This window comes from Saccoglossus kowalevskii, chromosome 18 (assembly GCF_978046115.1).
Source record: "Saccoglossus kowalevskii chromosome 18, keSacKowa6.1, whole genome shotgun sequence".
Classification (NCBI taxonomy): Eukaryota; Metazoa; Hemichordata; class Enteropneusta; family Harrimaniidae; genus Saccoglossus; species Saccoglossus kowalevskii.
The window spans coordinates 31,789,282-31,803,288 of NC_140658.1; the positions used below are offsets into that span (position 1 = coordinate 31,789,282).

Below are 14,007 nucleotides of genomic sequence, written 5' to 3' on the forward strand. Positions count from 1 at the left end.
AAATCGTAATTTTCAACACAAATAATAGTCTCGCTACCTTAAGTGTCTTTTTAGTCGTCTTATTACACACAGGCTATTTAGATTGTTGACAGCATGTCAAGTTATTTGGTTGCAGCTAGAATACAATGGCAGATAAAGAAAAACCAAAACACAGTCTTCCAGTATTACAAAACACACTGTACAATTCATAGGATAGTTACCAAGCATGCTTCTATAACAATCTATACATTATAGAATACGGTATAGACTGGCAAAGTCAGGACTTCTTTTTGTTTTACAAACAAAAATATAATTAATTCTCAATTTAGCCTTTTTAATGTGATCGCAAAAACTAGCGCGACTGCAAAAGAAATCCCGACTGGACACATCTGCAGGCAACCCTGCGTTGGAGTGAAAACCGGTGATTATGCTAATTAAAAGATGTTGACGAGCATTGACAACGAATCAAAGTGCAGCTGTATACGTCATATCTACCGGGGATACTATGTTAATGTACATGACCTTTCACTTCTGAGGTCCCAGCGATTTTGAAAATTTTGACATTTAAATTGACTTGTTTTCAGTAAACATGGATGAAAGTATCGCCTTTGCACTTAGAAAGTTAAAGTATCCATCTCTGCGATCAAATTGAAGCAACCTTTCATCCATCCACCCACTCATGAATAATCAATGACATCATAAATAATTAATAGCCATCAAATGCCTGTAGATGCGTCCAGTTGGGATTTCTTTAGCGGTCAGATTAGTTTTCATGATCACACTAAAAGAACAATTAATTATCTCTTTTTTTTCAAAGTCCGGACTTTGCCAGTCTAAATACAGTATGGCATACGTTACACCACAGTCCCTCTATCATAGAGGGACTGTGGTTACACCAATGTTATGGTTTCACATTCATGTTGGTACAATGCATGTAGTTATTTGTGAATATTTTTTGTGACAAGAAACCCAAGTCTTAATTATTCTATCTATGATTTAGTTTTATAATTACGGCCTGTCAAAACTTTCCAATGAATAGTCTGCGATTTTTTTATTTTTTTATTTATTCAGTCAAAATTAAAAAGGTTACAAAAAAAAAACTAGAGTGAAATACTAGTACATAAATAAAACTACTGCTACTACAATATGGTGAAAACTTAAAACCACAACTATAAAAATTTTGCTTGTGGTAATGAAAAAAATAAAATTATGCTATGCGAACAAGATCCGTCTCATGATCAAGTCTATAGTTTACAGACTCTGTATAGATTGTTATAGTTGTATGCTTAATTAACTTTAAGAATGTTCAATCACAGATCTATTTTTAACTTTCCCTCTGTTGCTACTTTAGGTTGTTCCTGATAAATCACAAGGTTGATTAATTTATGTAGTTAAAATGCAGACTTCAACCAAAAACTGTAACAGTTCATTATCCCAGAGTTTGTACCAAGTTTCACTGAAATCCAAAGAATGTTTGTTTTGACACAAGAGTAAAAAGCCAAACATATCCAGCAAGAACTTACCATTTTCTCTGGTGACTCTGAAGTAGCACGATTGAAAATGATACAAGGAAAATTGAAGACTCAACACATGTATTATTATATCAACTCTTTTAATTACATTCTGCAGTAGAAAAAAAAAGACAATGCCCTCAATACAAATAACTTGGTTTCAATTGCTACAACTATCTACATAGAAAATGACTTTTCCAATGATTACAGTATCATTACTCTAGTAGAAACCCACCCACAAATAAAAAATACCTCAAAATCACAAGCATCGGATAATCCTGATGATTGGTGCTAAATCAAAAATAAAAATAGCATCAATATCAAAACTGTATGACAAAATTGCTAATAATTAGATGTAATAAATAAAACAATTGACATCGACATCAGATCTGACATTGACATCAGATCCGACATTGACATCAGATCCGACATTGACATCAGATCCGACATTGACATCAGATCCGACATTGACATCAGATCCGACATTGACATCAGATCTGACATTGACATCAGATCTGACATTGACATCAGATCCGACATTGACATCAGATCTGACATTGACATCAGATCTGACATTGACATCAGATCTGACATTGACATCAGATCTGACATTGACATCAGATCTGACATTGACATCAGATCCGACATTGACATCAGATCCGACATTGACATCAGATCCGACATTGACATCAGATCCGACATTGACATCAGATCCGACATTGACATCAGATCCGACATTGACATCAGATCTGACATTGACATCAGATCTGACATTGACATTAGATCTGACATTGACATGTGGGAAAAGCTGAATACTTGCAATAGGTGTTAATTTGTTGGCAGGAGATTGCATTTAGTGCCATGCACTGGAAATACCGGTACACTAATTCCAACCATATACCCCAAGACTCAAATCTATAATAGTTGAAACTTAATCAAATATACCAGTAGTAGTTTTTCAGCAGTCATTTTCAACACAGATTTATTTTGTTGTAGTTCACATGCTACAACTTGACATAGAAAATACATCTTTGTGTTCACAAATATCTTGAAAATAAAGAAATCATGGTAAGTTACTGTAGTGGCAGTAAAACCCTTTGAATGGAACAGAATCTCAGTTTTAGGATCAGCCCAATTATTACAAAGATACTGTTTTCACAAGTCACCATGGTTATAAATATATAAAGTAAATTCAATGAGTTCTCAAAAGTTCTATCTACTGTTCTAAAACATGACATGTTATGTGAAAAAAAGATGTCCAGAAATCAGTTAGCATATTAGTTTACGACACTAACTTGGTTAAGACCAATTCAGGTGTTCTCTACTACTAATTAGTTTTGCAGCAAGTATTGATCTCTGGCTCTATTCTCTCAGTTTGACAATTTCTTTTGGAAATTACAAAAACAAAGTTCCAATCTATTATCCCTGTATAATCAACAAGTCATTGACTTCGCATACAACTATGCTACAAGATGAGAGTAAGTTACAAGACTTATCCTTATTGGTCAATACTTAACACTAATAATGACTAGCTGAACAGGAAACTCCTAATACATTCACTCTGTTTAGCCAATCAGGACGTGCCTTATTTATCAACAAAGTACATCTAGCCAATCAGGACAAGCCTTGTATATCAACAAGGTACATCTAGCCAATCAGGACATGTCTTATATATCATCAAGATACATCTGGCCAATCAGGACATGCCTTATTTATCAACAAGGTACATCTAGCCAATCAAGATATGTCTTATATATCAACAAGATACATCTTGCCAATCAGGACATGCCTTATATATCACAAGGTACATCTAGCCAATCAGGACGTGCCTTGTATATTAACTAGGTCTATCTTGCCAGCCAAGAAATACCTTATACATTCAATAGGTCTGAATATAATTCATAATTCTTAGACAAATATCCATCAATTATATTGATGTTGTACTACGGTACTCTCATTTCTCTGGTTTAGGCATTCGGTGTTCATAGACCAATGGATAAATATGCTGTACTGCCATCTGTATATTATATACACAGGGAGCTGTAAAAAAAATACAAACAAGTCAATGCAGATCTCAAATCAGGTTGCTGAGCACGCACACACTTGAAATTGCGCATGTACATTCAATCATGCATGTACATTTTACACACACTTCCTTTTGGTGGCATTTCTATTTTAGGGATCAGGTTTAACTGAGCTCCATCCCTCCCAAAATATCTCAAATTTCACCTTGTCATAAAACCTGGTCAAATTTATACAATACAGCCTGGATATCGACTGCTGTGAATACGGTATAAACTACGCTTTGACAATGACAGTGTTAACTGCAAAAGCCATTTAATACTTCATTCCACATTTTGACATCATTAATTTACTTCCAAACTGTTACCAGAATGACTTTGAGAATTCTTTGAGAAATGTGTCAGTACAACACTGCATTCTGATTGTTTAATAACAGACTTATCAGAACAAAACGTGCAGAATACATGAAATTGCTTTGCATAAAAATTTTGCATATGATCGAACGCATTTAACATAGATAATGATGAAGATTTTAACTTTGATTATTTTTTACAGACGTACTTGAAGACAAAAATGTTGAAAAAAATGGCACTTAAGGTAGATTTGCAGGTTCGTTTGCTTTTTATTATCCAAACAGTCTTGGTTATAGACTGTTAAAATTTTGTAGAATTGTGAATTGTGCAACATACTCAAGACGATTTTAAAATATAGATAACAGGTGCAAACATTATCTCTTTTGAATGCTTAGCAAGATTTAGCAAGGCTGTACATAAATAATAAAAAAGAAACATGGTGAAAAAAAGAAATAATGGGATCTCCATATTATGCACTATATTTAATTTTTTACAAAATGATAATATTTAAATTTGGAACTGTTACAGCCATTTTAAATATGAGCATTAGCAAACTTCTTACTGAGTGAATTGTTATGCAAATTAGCAATTATCTCAGCTTGTTTTTAGTGCACATCTCAGAAAAAATAGCTCCTCGACGATTTGACCTTTTGTTTTGAAATTTTCACAAATGATTGACAATGTGTTTATCTTCAAAACGCTATCGGGGCATTGTTTTTGGTTGAACAGTGTTACAACAATCGTACAGACAACTAGCCTGGTTGTTAATTTATGCATAAACTTGAAGTAGAAAAATTTGAGCTGCTGCCCTGCAAAATTGACAACTGGTAGACAGTTTTCAAGACGGCACTTTCTTCATAGTAAACAGATGTACCCATGAACCAATTTTGACAGGAAACAGAAGCATGATTTAGCAGCTATTTTTTTTAAAATCACTTTTGACCAAAAAAGCATGTGTTTGTGCATATTTCAAATTAGTGTCCATAAAAAAAAAATACTAACAAAATTTTAAAATTCATACAATAAGTTTTCCGAAAATATATAGTTTTGTGGACAAGAGAGGTCATCTTGGTTTCCTAATTAACTAATTAAAATACCTGTCAGGTAAACTGCATCTCTACCTTAGAGATTATATTGGTTTTTTTATTTCCATCTGTTATAGCACACTGCCTTGCCTTGATCTAGGAGATGATTCTTGTGTACAGTATTTCTCATTTGATATCCAGCTATACTGGAATAACCAACTCACCTGTTATTGTAATGCTACCAGTTGAAAAGATTTTTAATGTGGCTTTGGGACTTTTAATTCTATAAGTGACTGCAGGATGTAGTTCTGGTTCATAGCTGTGAACAGAAAGTAGCATACATAGAAATACTCCTGAAAATTATTTATTATTAACTATAAATAATGCTTTTCTGAGGGGAAATTGAATGAGCTTTTTACCTTGCTTCTCGACTGTACAGTTTGGAAAAATGCCCAATCCTGATACCAAAAGGTACAGAACATGTGCCTAGAACATTGACAACTCTAAAGTTGGAAAACCTGACCTGAAAAATAAAACAATGGTTCACTTCAGATACAACAATGTAAGAAGGTTAGCGAGACAAGAGTTTTTAGCGTGGACTTTCCCCAAATCCTGATATTGGTTTCAATAATATTTGCTACATACTTTTTTTTTTTTTTTACATCGGACCTAAAAATGGCCAATGTGACAGGGAAATGAAAAATAACCACATAAAATCTTTAAATTTTCTTTTTTGCCGAAGTAGTGTTTTACATTTTATGTATGACAGTATCTTGGAAATGGGACAAACTTTTCTTATAATTATTATTTGAATTTGTAAATTGTGACACTTCAATTGTTAAGTCTTTTGTATCCCATTTTATCTGATCAGAATAATTCAGCGCCACACTTCTATAGCTTGAAAAAGTGTCAAAGATTTATGTAAATAAAACAATTCATGAAGAATTGGTCTTTGAGCATAAATGGAGGTTTGGTTTTGAAATCTGTTATTTGGCGATGAATTCCTAATCTTGAACCACACCTTGAATTTTGATCATGTGAATGATAATTATGGTCATCACAATGTACTGCAGCTTGTGAATTATTCATGCACTAAGCAAGTTTGATCCACTGATTCCAAAGGCATGAATGTCTGCCATAAAAATCCAATACTGTCAGAATTTAAGCAGATCAGAAATCCCCAGAATACGAGTTGAGTACACCATTTCACAAACACTGAGAAATATGTTGTTATTTAAGCAAAGTGACTTTCATCTCCATGGTTGCAGCTAATTAGAAATAATTGAGGGCATTGATAAATTTTTGGATGTGAAATCTAACGAGTTGACATCAAAATTGACAAATTGTTATATGACCTTAGATATTGAACTGACATTGTCAATATGTCCTCAATGTATATCATTAGAAATTGAGCAAAAACCTCAACAATGTCTATGATCGAATGCTTCAAGAGTTGACTATTCTTGAACTTTTGTTTGGACACTTGTTATCAGATAATTGTGTGTTCAGTATATTACAGATGCTGATAACATGTTTTCTGTGTACAATCCAGACTCTAAATCATTTATAATTTACATGTAGTGTTACATTTGTTTAATAAATAAATAAATGCTGCTCGGACTGATAAGTATGATATATTGAAGATAATATTTGGTAATCGTAGTCCTAAATAACTATTAAAAATAGCTAGACGTTTCGAGCAATGGCTCTTTATCGATAGCATAGCTTCTATAGCTTCATCGATTAGCTTCTATGCTATCGATAAAGAGCCATTGCTTGAAACGTCTAGCTATTTTTAATAGTTATTTAGGACTACGATTACCAAATATTATCTTCAATATATCTTACATTTGATTAAGACCATTTTAAGACTATTACAACTTCAGAGCTTGATTGTGTTAAACATAACACAATACAGACATCAAGAATTATTCTGCCCCTACAGTAAAATATTAGCTTGTAAAATTGACTACCATAGTCAGATATTCCCTTCATCTAACAAGATAAAATAAATAGTTTTCTCACACGAAAACCTATTTTCTGGAGTGTCCTTGCAATTTTTCGAGCAGCTCTTTTAGAATCTTCCTCACTGTAAAGAAATAAAAAAAAGTCAACAATAGTTTTATGAATATGCACGTCAAAATAATGGTAATATGTTATGTGCAATATTAAATAAAACTGAAATGAGACAGTAATTTGGAATCGGAACTTCAAACGAATACTGTACTTCCCCTGTCATAAGCCCTTAGCTTGGTATTATCACACCCCATATTTTTTAACATTTAACAAGTTGGGGGCCGGATATATGCTAGGGTTTAATCTTATAAACAATAATAATAAGTCATTGAAAATGACACATCCCCCACTAAATTTTTGAAAGTTCTCTTTGTGATCGTCGTATTAAAGCGGAGGGGTTGGCGCAAGCATGTCCTTGAAACTTGAGTTCCAAGTGGCGTAAACAACAGATTGTTTATTTACATCAAAACACGTGTTCCGTGTAGTAGTAATATGGCAAAAAATAAAAACGACCGTTATTCGGCCATTTTGAATCAAATCGCTAAACCACTGCATGTGCATATGTCCCACATAAAGTACAAGGCACATGCAAAGAATGAACGGAATCGGTCCAAAGGATTCTGAGATACGACTCCGGTCGGCGCACGGATGGACGAAGACCGAAATATAAGTCCCCGTTTTCGGACTTCGTCCGAACGGGGACTAATAAAGAAGAGTATTTATATTTATAATGTATACAAGATGTAATTGGTAATTACAATGATCTAGACGAGAGAGTACAAATGCACAGATTAGAGTCTTGGTAGCATAAGGGGTCATATAATGGCGAATCAAACTTATCTGTCTTGGCTGAATGTATGTCGCCGTAGACACATTTCTGACATGTTGTGACATATTGAGACTGCTGTCTAGTGTAACACCAAGATTTTTGACTGAAGTTACAAAAGGTATATGTGAACTGCCAACAGTAATTGAGGATGAAAATGATGATTTTGATGCCAGACTTGGTGACATAACTAGCATGGCCTCAGTTTGAGGTTGTTGTTGTTTTAAAATATGTATGTAAAAAGTGTGCTTCAATTATGACTGGCATGGTAGTTCAGTTTTTGGAGCCTGTGGTGGCCCTGAAAAGAGCCACTCGTTTCAAGTGAAAATTGTCATTTGGATAATTTGCAACATGGTGACAATGCAACAAACAAATTCAGGATGTTTTTCGTTGGGAGGTTGCTATATGCTCATCCCTTATTCTTCCCAATTTGACATGCTGAGATACCTCCATATGGTCCATGATTATAGCATCCATTTCCAGACATACCGTAAAAACCCGCAAATAAGCGCCACCCTCAATTAAGAGCCACTCAGTGAAAATTTGTTACATTTGACCCTCCATTAAGAGCCACCAAGAGTTGAGTGGTTTTGTCAATAAGAACCCTGAAATAAGCGCCAGCCGCCCGGTTGTTTACAATCAGGCAGACACCGAGCTTGTCGTGCCTCACTTCCACCTGCATTGTTTATTAAGGTGTGAGACAAATAAAGATTATCCCCATAACTTGCCTGATGTCCTGTGTAATTGAGAACGGAAGAATGATAGACGAAAGAAATGCACTGAGAGCGTGAATGTGACTGTCAACTTGTCCATTTTATATTTCTGACACACAATCGACCAATTCACAAACTATTCAGTAGTAACTACTAGTATGTTTTTTGCCGAAACACCGAAGGACACGTTGAGATATTCATTGTCAATGTTGTCTTTATAACCAAGTAAAGAACGTCACGATTTTAGAATGCCTTTATCGGAAAATCGGAGGTATCGAAAATACATTCTCACAGACGGACCGGAACAGGAAGTCAGCAGAAAACAAAAGATTTTTTCCTTAGCGTGGGGGGAATTTGGTTAGCGTGGGGGAAAACAGAGGTGTTAATCCGGTCATGGCAACGTTTGAGGGATTGTGACGTAGCTCCGACTGTGAGAATGTAATGATTACGCAGCCCACTCTCTTTGATCATGATTTTGGGTTATTTTTTGCATTTTATTTGAGACGTTCGTTTTTGGATGATTCGAGACAAAATGTTCAGGGAAGTAACAAAATAACTGGCATTAGTTTGGAGAGGAGTCTCAAACTTGTGCGATCAACTTGTCTTACAGCAAAGTGAAGTCTACGTGACCCGCCTGACCCAAATATTTAAATTAGCTATTTGTGAGAATTGAAAATAATCTGAACTTGTACCAATCAGAAAATGCCTTGTAACAGGCCTGGGCTTTCGTGAATGATTTCGTCTCTCCGATTGGTCACAGGAAATTATTTTTAATACATGTAATTGTTACTTTCTCGGTATCGTTTCGTATTTGGTTATATAGGAGTGGGGCTATAGTTTGACCCTGTTTGCGTGGACTATGAAGTACGTGAATATCATTATAAGCTGGCTTGATTATGAAACAGGAAATATAAACCAAAGCTGTACTGTCAGACGTCTGGCGCAATTAAAACAATGCCCAAGTACCCAAGCTGTACAAATCTATAGAAAAACGTGTTTTTATTTATTGTTTTTGCCATAAATACAAGTGATTGGGCATCATTTTTATCATTCGTTAAATGCTTCCTTTGCAAGTCTGTCCTCTCCTGTCGCTGCTGGTCAAATCAATTCTATCCGAAACTATTTTATATTGTCACCAAATCAACCACCACGCCAGCCACAGCCACGCAAGTTATTCCCAGTTTTAGTTTGCCGTACCAAACTTGGTAAACAATTGTACAAGTGATTCGAGTGTTGGGTCAGACACTGAAAGTGCTACAAAATCCGACTTCAGGCATCGCTACGCATTGTCAGTGAAACGTGACTTCAGGCATTGCTACACATTGTCGATGAAACGTCGAATCGTCGTATTTATTTGACATTTGTTATTCCCACAACAGTATTTTTACAGAATAAATTAATTGCAATGATACATCATTAATAATTACTTGTCTGTTTTGATTGTGTGTGTCTTTGCCTATCCCCTTCCCTATTTCACAATGAAAAAGTTTGATGACCCTGGTTTAAGAACCACTGGCTACAGGGTTGTCAACATGTTACCTCAAATAAGCACCACCCAGAAATGAGAGTGTTACAAAGTGGCTCTTATTTGAGGGTTTTTACGGTAATATACATCACATTGCCACCACCATATTTCATACCCAGTAGCCCCACTCAATGTTTTCTTTGTTTGGCATATGAATATTCCTACGGAATAGTCCTACATCCTGTATGAAAACACTTTCACAGATGATGTGTACACATAGTGAAAGACAAAATACCTGGTTGCCCCTGCACATGTAATTTTCCCTGATGACCAGATTGTAGACGTAGAATATGGCTTTCTGATCCTCATTGTGACCTTCTGGAAGACAAAAATGGTAAGAGCTCAAAATTAAAACAAAATGTTGTTTTGACGGGCAGACAGGTGGCTGGCTAAAATGATGGGCAGACAGGAGGCTGGCTAAAATGACGAGCAGACAGGTGGCTGGCTAAAATGACGAGCAGACAGGTGGCTGGCAAAAATGAAGGGCAGATAGGTGGCTGGCTAAAATGACGAGCAGACAGGTGGCTGGCTAAAATGACGAGCAGACAGGTGGCTGGCTAAAATGACGAGCAGACAGGTGGCTGGCTAAAATGACGAGCAGACAGGTGGCTGGCTAAAATGACGAGCAGACAGGTGGCTGGCAAAAATGAAGGGCAGACATTTGCTCAAAAAATACTATTTGAATTATAGAAAGTTCCAACGTAATAGTACTCTAATATATATAAGAAAATAACATACTAGAACTTTGACAACAACTAGGACAGACATTTACTACTCATAAACCTTGACATTAACAATACATACAATGCAAACTTCAACTAATTATTATGCAAATAAGGTAATTAATATGCACATATTTTAACCCAGAACTAATCAGGTCTGAGCATTGTTCCATAGCATCTATGTACTAAGTTTCATTGGGATGTAATGATTAGTACTTGAAAAATCAAATGCTGAAAATTTAAAATTATGCAATATAGGTAATTAATATGCAAATATTATTAACCTAAAACCAATCAGGTCTGTGTGTTGTCCTATGTCATTTAGGTACCAAGTTTCATAGAAATGTGATCATTTTTACTTGAGATATCAGAGGAAAAGCCAAGAATTGACTAATCATTATGCAAATAAGGTTATTAATATGCATCATTTTTTACCAACTCACCAAATCTGTGCATTAGTCCAGAGCATACATGTCCAAGTTTCATCAAAAACTAACATGTGATTCTTGAAATATCAGTGGAACAGCAGGGGTCAAAATACTCTGGTGCACACTGCACTATGCACATAGATTATTAGCTAGTGCAAGTAAACTCAAAATATAATGTGCACGCTGTGCATGTAGAAATTAACACAACATTTTCTCATTATATTCACTAAGTCTAAATTAAGTTCAACCAACATTGTGAGACAACTAAAAAAATTGAATTCTTTTGTGATTGCATCAATTGAAAACCCGTAAATTTTATCAAGTTAGTGCAAGTAAATTTCAACTTCAACATGCACACTGTGCATGCAGGGAAAAAATTCTATTTCAATCCCTGAACAGACAGACACACACGCATACATACATACATACATACATACATACATACATACATACATACATACAGAAGCACTAACTGCTAAAATCATTGTGTACTTTGCACAAAGCAGTTAAAAACCCTATTAGCAAGTAATACATTTGAGAAAAAATGAAAAATCATACAAAGCTATGATTGCAGACTCGCTTGTTTGTACAATTGTCTTAAAAGTAGATCTGTGTATAGTTCTGAATGTGCAGAAACCATATTTGTATATTATTTATTCAGGGCCATAGCATTTTGCCTACTGTGACAATAAACCCCAACATTTTCCAAATCGAGATATGAACCCGTAAAAACAACATCAATATAATTAGGCAACAATGTCAATCAACAATAACTTCTACTTACTGCAGATTATTAAATATTTGGGCTGAAATCCAGCGTGTAGCAGTATGTGCGAACATTCACAATGACAACATACATTCATACATTGTACCTGGGTTTGGGTTGTTGAAGTAATTATTCCCAGAATGCAACAATCTAATGTTTTTGTCATCCAATGACAAAATCACCCAATGACGAAGTACCCAAAAAGTGAGGTAAACAATATTGAACATCTTTAAATGTGATTATATAGTGAATAGGTAATTTTTTCAAAAATAATTTTATATAATTATTTTCATTCAATGTGTTGAGAACATTGTAATATCTACTGATGATATAGTTGCGTTATTAAAAACATTGTAATATCTACTGATGATATAGTCGCGTTATTAAAAACATTGTAAAAATACCAAACATCACATATTTAACGTTTTTACGTTCACGTATAAACTTTTTCATTATTTTTCTCCTTTACTTTATCCACATAATAATCTGAAATCTGCTCTAAAAACAATGAATATGACTACAACGTACAAAATATGATTTTCATTTTTATCAAAAGTAAGCCACACCACTCACAAGTGCCTGATATGTAGGTGTGAGTGGCCCCCTCGCCAACCGAATGGCAGTAGACCCCACTAGCGCCTGACAGAATAGTGTACGTCTTGATGACAAGATCAATTCTACGAATTCGCAAAGTTCACACGTTCTTGCAATTTATTTTGGTGGTCATGGTAACACTATCAATCAAAGCAGTGTTTGTACTGTCGTCAAAATCACAGACGATAAACAATGGAAGGAAATAAAGTCTGCTGTGAATGGTTACTCTTTGATGGCACTATCTGGCATTCTTGTAATTTGATGGGTACTGACAAAAAATCATCAGGGGAAGTGAGAAACTACATTGTTCTGTCAGGCATGTGTCAGGTTTGGAGCATATATTCTGTAAAACTCATTAATGTCACAGAGTAGGCCTTATTACGACACACAACTAATGCACTAGTCAGCAAATGACTGGTATATAATGGAGAATAGGTTTGGCACAAGTCAATCATGACGTTATGCAATGAATGCAATAACACATCTAAGGCTGCATTAAAATTGTTATTTAGTATCTAAAAGCAAAATACTTACTCACCACCCAGAACCAATAGATCCGTATGAAATTCGACAGTACATCAACATTTTAAATTTGATACAAATACTAATTGTTTAAATTACCTTATCCAGTGTCACTGATTGAGCCTATATTTAGCACATACTACGTATTCTGTTTTAATAATTGTAATCACTCACCCCAGCATCTCGCCTGTACTCAACATTGATACCTTCCATGCCAATTCTTCTTAAATCCAGGTGACATCGAGTACTAAAACAGCAGACTACATTGTTTATGTAAATGTCAACACTTTGGGACTCTGCTGGTTCTGGTTGCACGTGTGCAGGTTCGCCTATAACCAGGTTCTCTTCGGCTTCTTGCTCTATAACCGGACCAATCATCTCGGTGCCTTGGATGACCGTTTCTGTCATGTTCACACGTTGCTATGGAAACAACTATTTCCAAGTTTTTGTCTCTACTCCCAATTGATGGGAAGTGTCAAATAAAATTTCATCCACCCAGACTAGAGGTTGGCAACAGCCATGATTTCAAGAACGAAGGAAATTTGGTCCGACGTTCCGCAAATATCAGACAGGTTTCTTTGTTAAATGTGATTTATTTTTTGGTTTGCTTCAATGTGAAACCAAAATTGGACTAAAGATGAAATTGTAGCACTTACGTTGTTAGAGACTCGCTAACACTCGCACGTGAACACGGTGATAGGAAATCACAATTCGTGAAATAAATTAACTTTCGTCAACTGAAGCTTCGGCCAATCAAGATATAGCCGAGCATTTACGAAGCTAGTCTAAAACATGTTCGTAACACATCGTCTGATTGGCTTAATCTCAACTATAACCTTTCAACTCCGTCTGTTTGACTGGCGAAATATTATTAATATTGAATCATTGCGCGTAGTAAAATAGAATCATATCGCTTCTTCGTTCTACGAAGACAAAACAAAACACGTAATTGAACATAATATCGGAAAATTCCAATTTTGTTTGACAATTATATCGGTCACGTTT

General features: G+C 35.2%; 2 protein-coding genes across 2 annotated transcripts; both read right to left on the reverse strand.

Annotated features, from left to right (window-relative positions):
* Positions 1 to 1,574: 1,574 nt before the first annotated feature.
* LOC146732302 (uncharacterized) lies at positions 1,575 to 3,396 on the reverse strand. The gene is made up of 2 exons (XM_085493414.1): positions 1,885 to 3,396; positions 1,575 to 1,860 (listed from the first exon to the last, which is right to left on the reverse strand). Exons 1-2 carry the CDS (start codon positions 2,341 to 2,343, stop codon positions 1,840 to 1,842), a joined length of 480 nt encoding a protein of 159 aa, XP_085349540.1. The 5' UTR covers positions 2,344 to 3,396; the 3' UTR covers positions 1,575 to 1,839.
* LOC146732301 (TATA box-binding protein-like 1) lies at positions 1,575 to 13,752 on the reverse strand. The gene is made up of 6 exons (XM_085493413.1): positions 13,177 to 13,752; positions 10,206 to 10,288; positions 6,916 to 6,979; positions 5,310 to 5,413; positions 5,115 to 5,209; positions 1,575 to 3,530 (listed from the first exon to the last, which is right to left on the reverse strand). Exons 1-6 carry the CDS (start codon positions 13,408 to 13,410, stop codon positions 3,445 to 3,447), a joined length of 666 nt encoding a protein of 221 aa, XP_085349539.1. The 5' UTR covers positions 13,411 to 13,752; the 3' UTR covers positions 1,575 to 3,444.
* Positions 13,753 to 14,007: the final 255 nt, after the last annotated feature.

What these genes read in the sequence shown, in the direction of transcription:
- LOC146732302 (XM_085493414.1), bottom strand. Translation starts at nt 2,343, where the DNA reads ATGCAATCTCCTGCCAACAAATTAACACCTATTGCAAGTATTCAGCTT. An exon ending in ATGTCGGATCTGATGTCAAT is followed by an intron (nt 1,861 to 1,884) that starts GTCAGATCTGAT and finishes GTCGATGTCAAT; the next exon opens with TGTTTTATTTATTACATCTA.
- LOC146732301 (XM_085493413.1), bottom strand. Translation starts at nt 13,410, where the DNA reads ATGACAGAAACGGTCATCCAAGGCACCGAGATGATTGGTCCGGTTATA. An exon ending in AGTACAGGCGAGATGCTGGG is followed by an intron (nt 10,289 to 13,176) that starts GTGAGTGATTAC and finishes TTTGTCTTCCAG; the next exon opens with AAGGTCACAATGAGGATCAG. An exon ending in TCCAGAAAATAGGTTTTCGT is followed by an intron (nt 5,414 to 6,915) that starts GTGAGAAAACTA and finishes TTTATTTTTCAG; the next exon opens with GTCAGGTTTTCCAACTTTAG.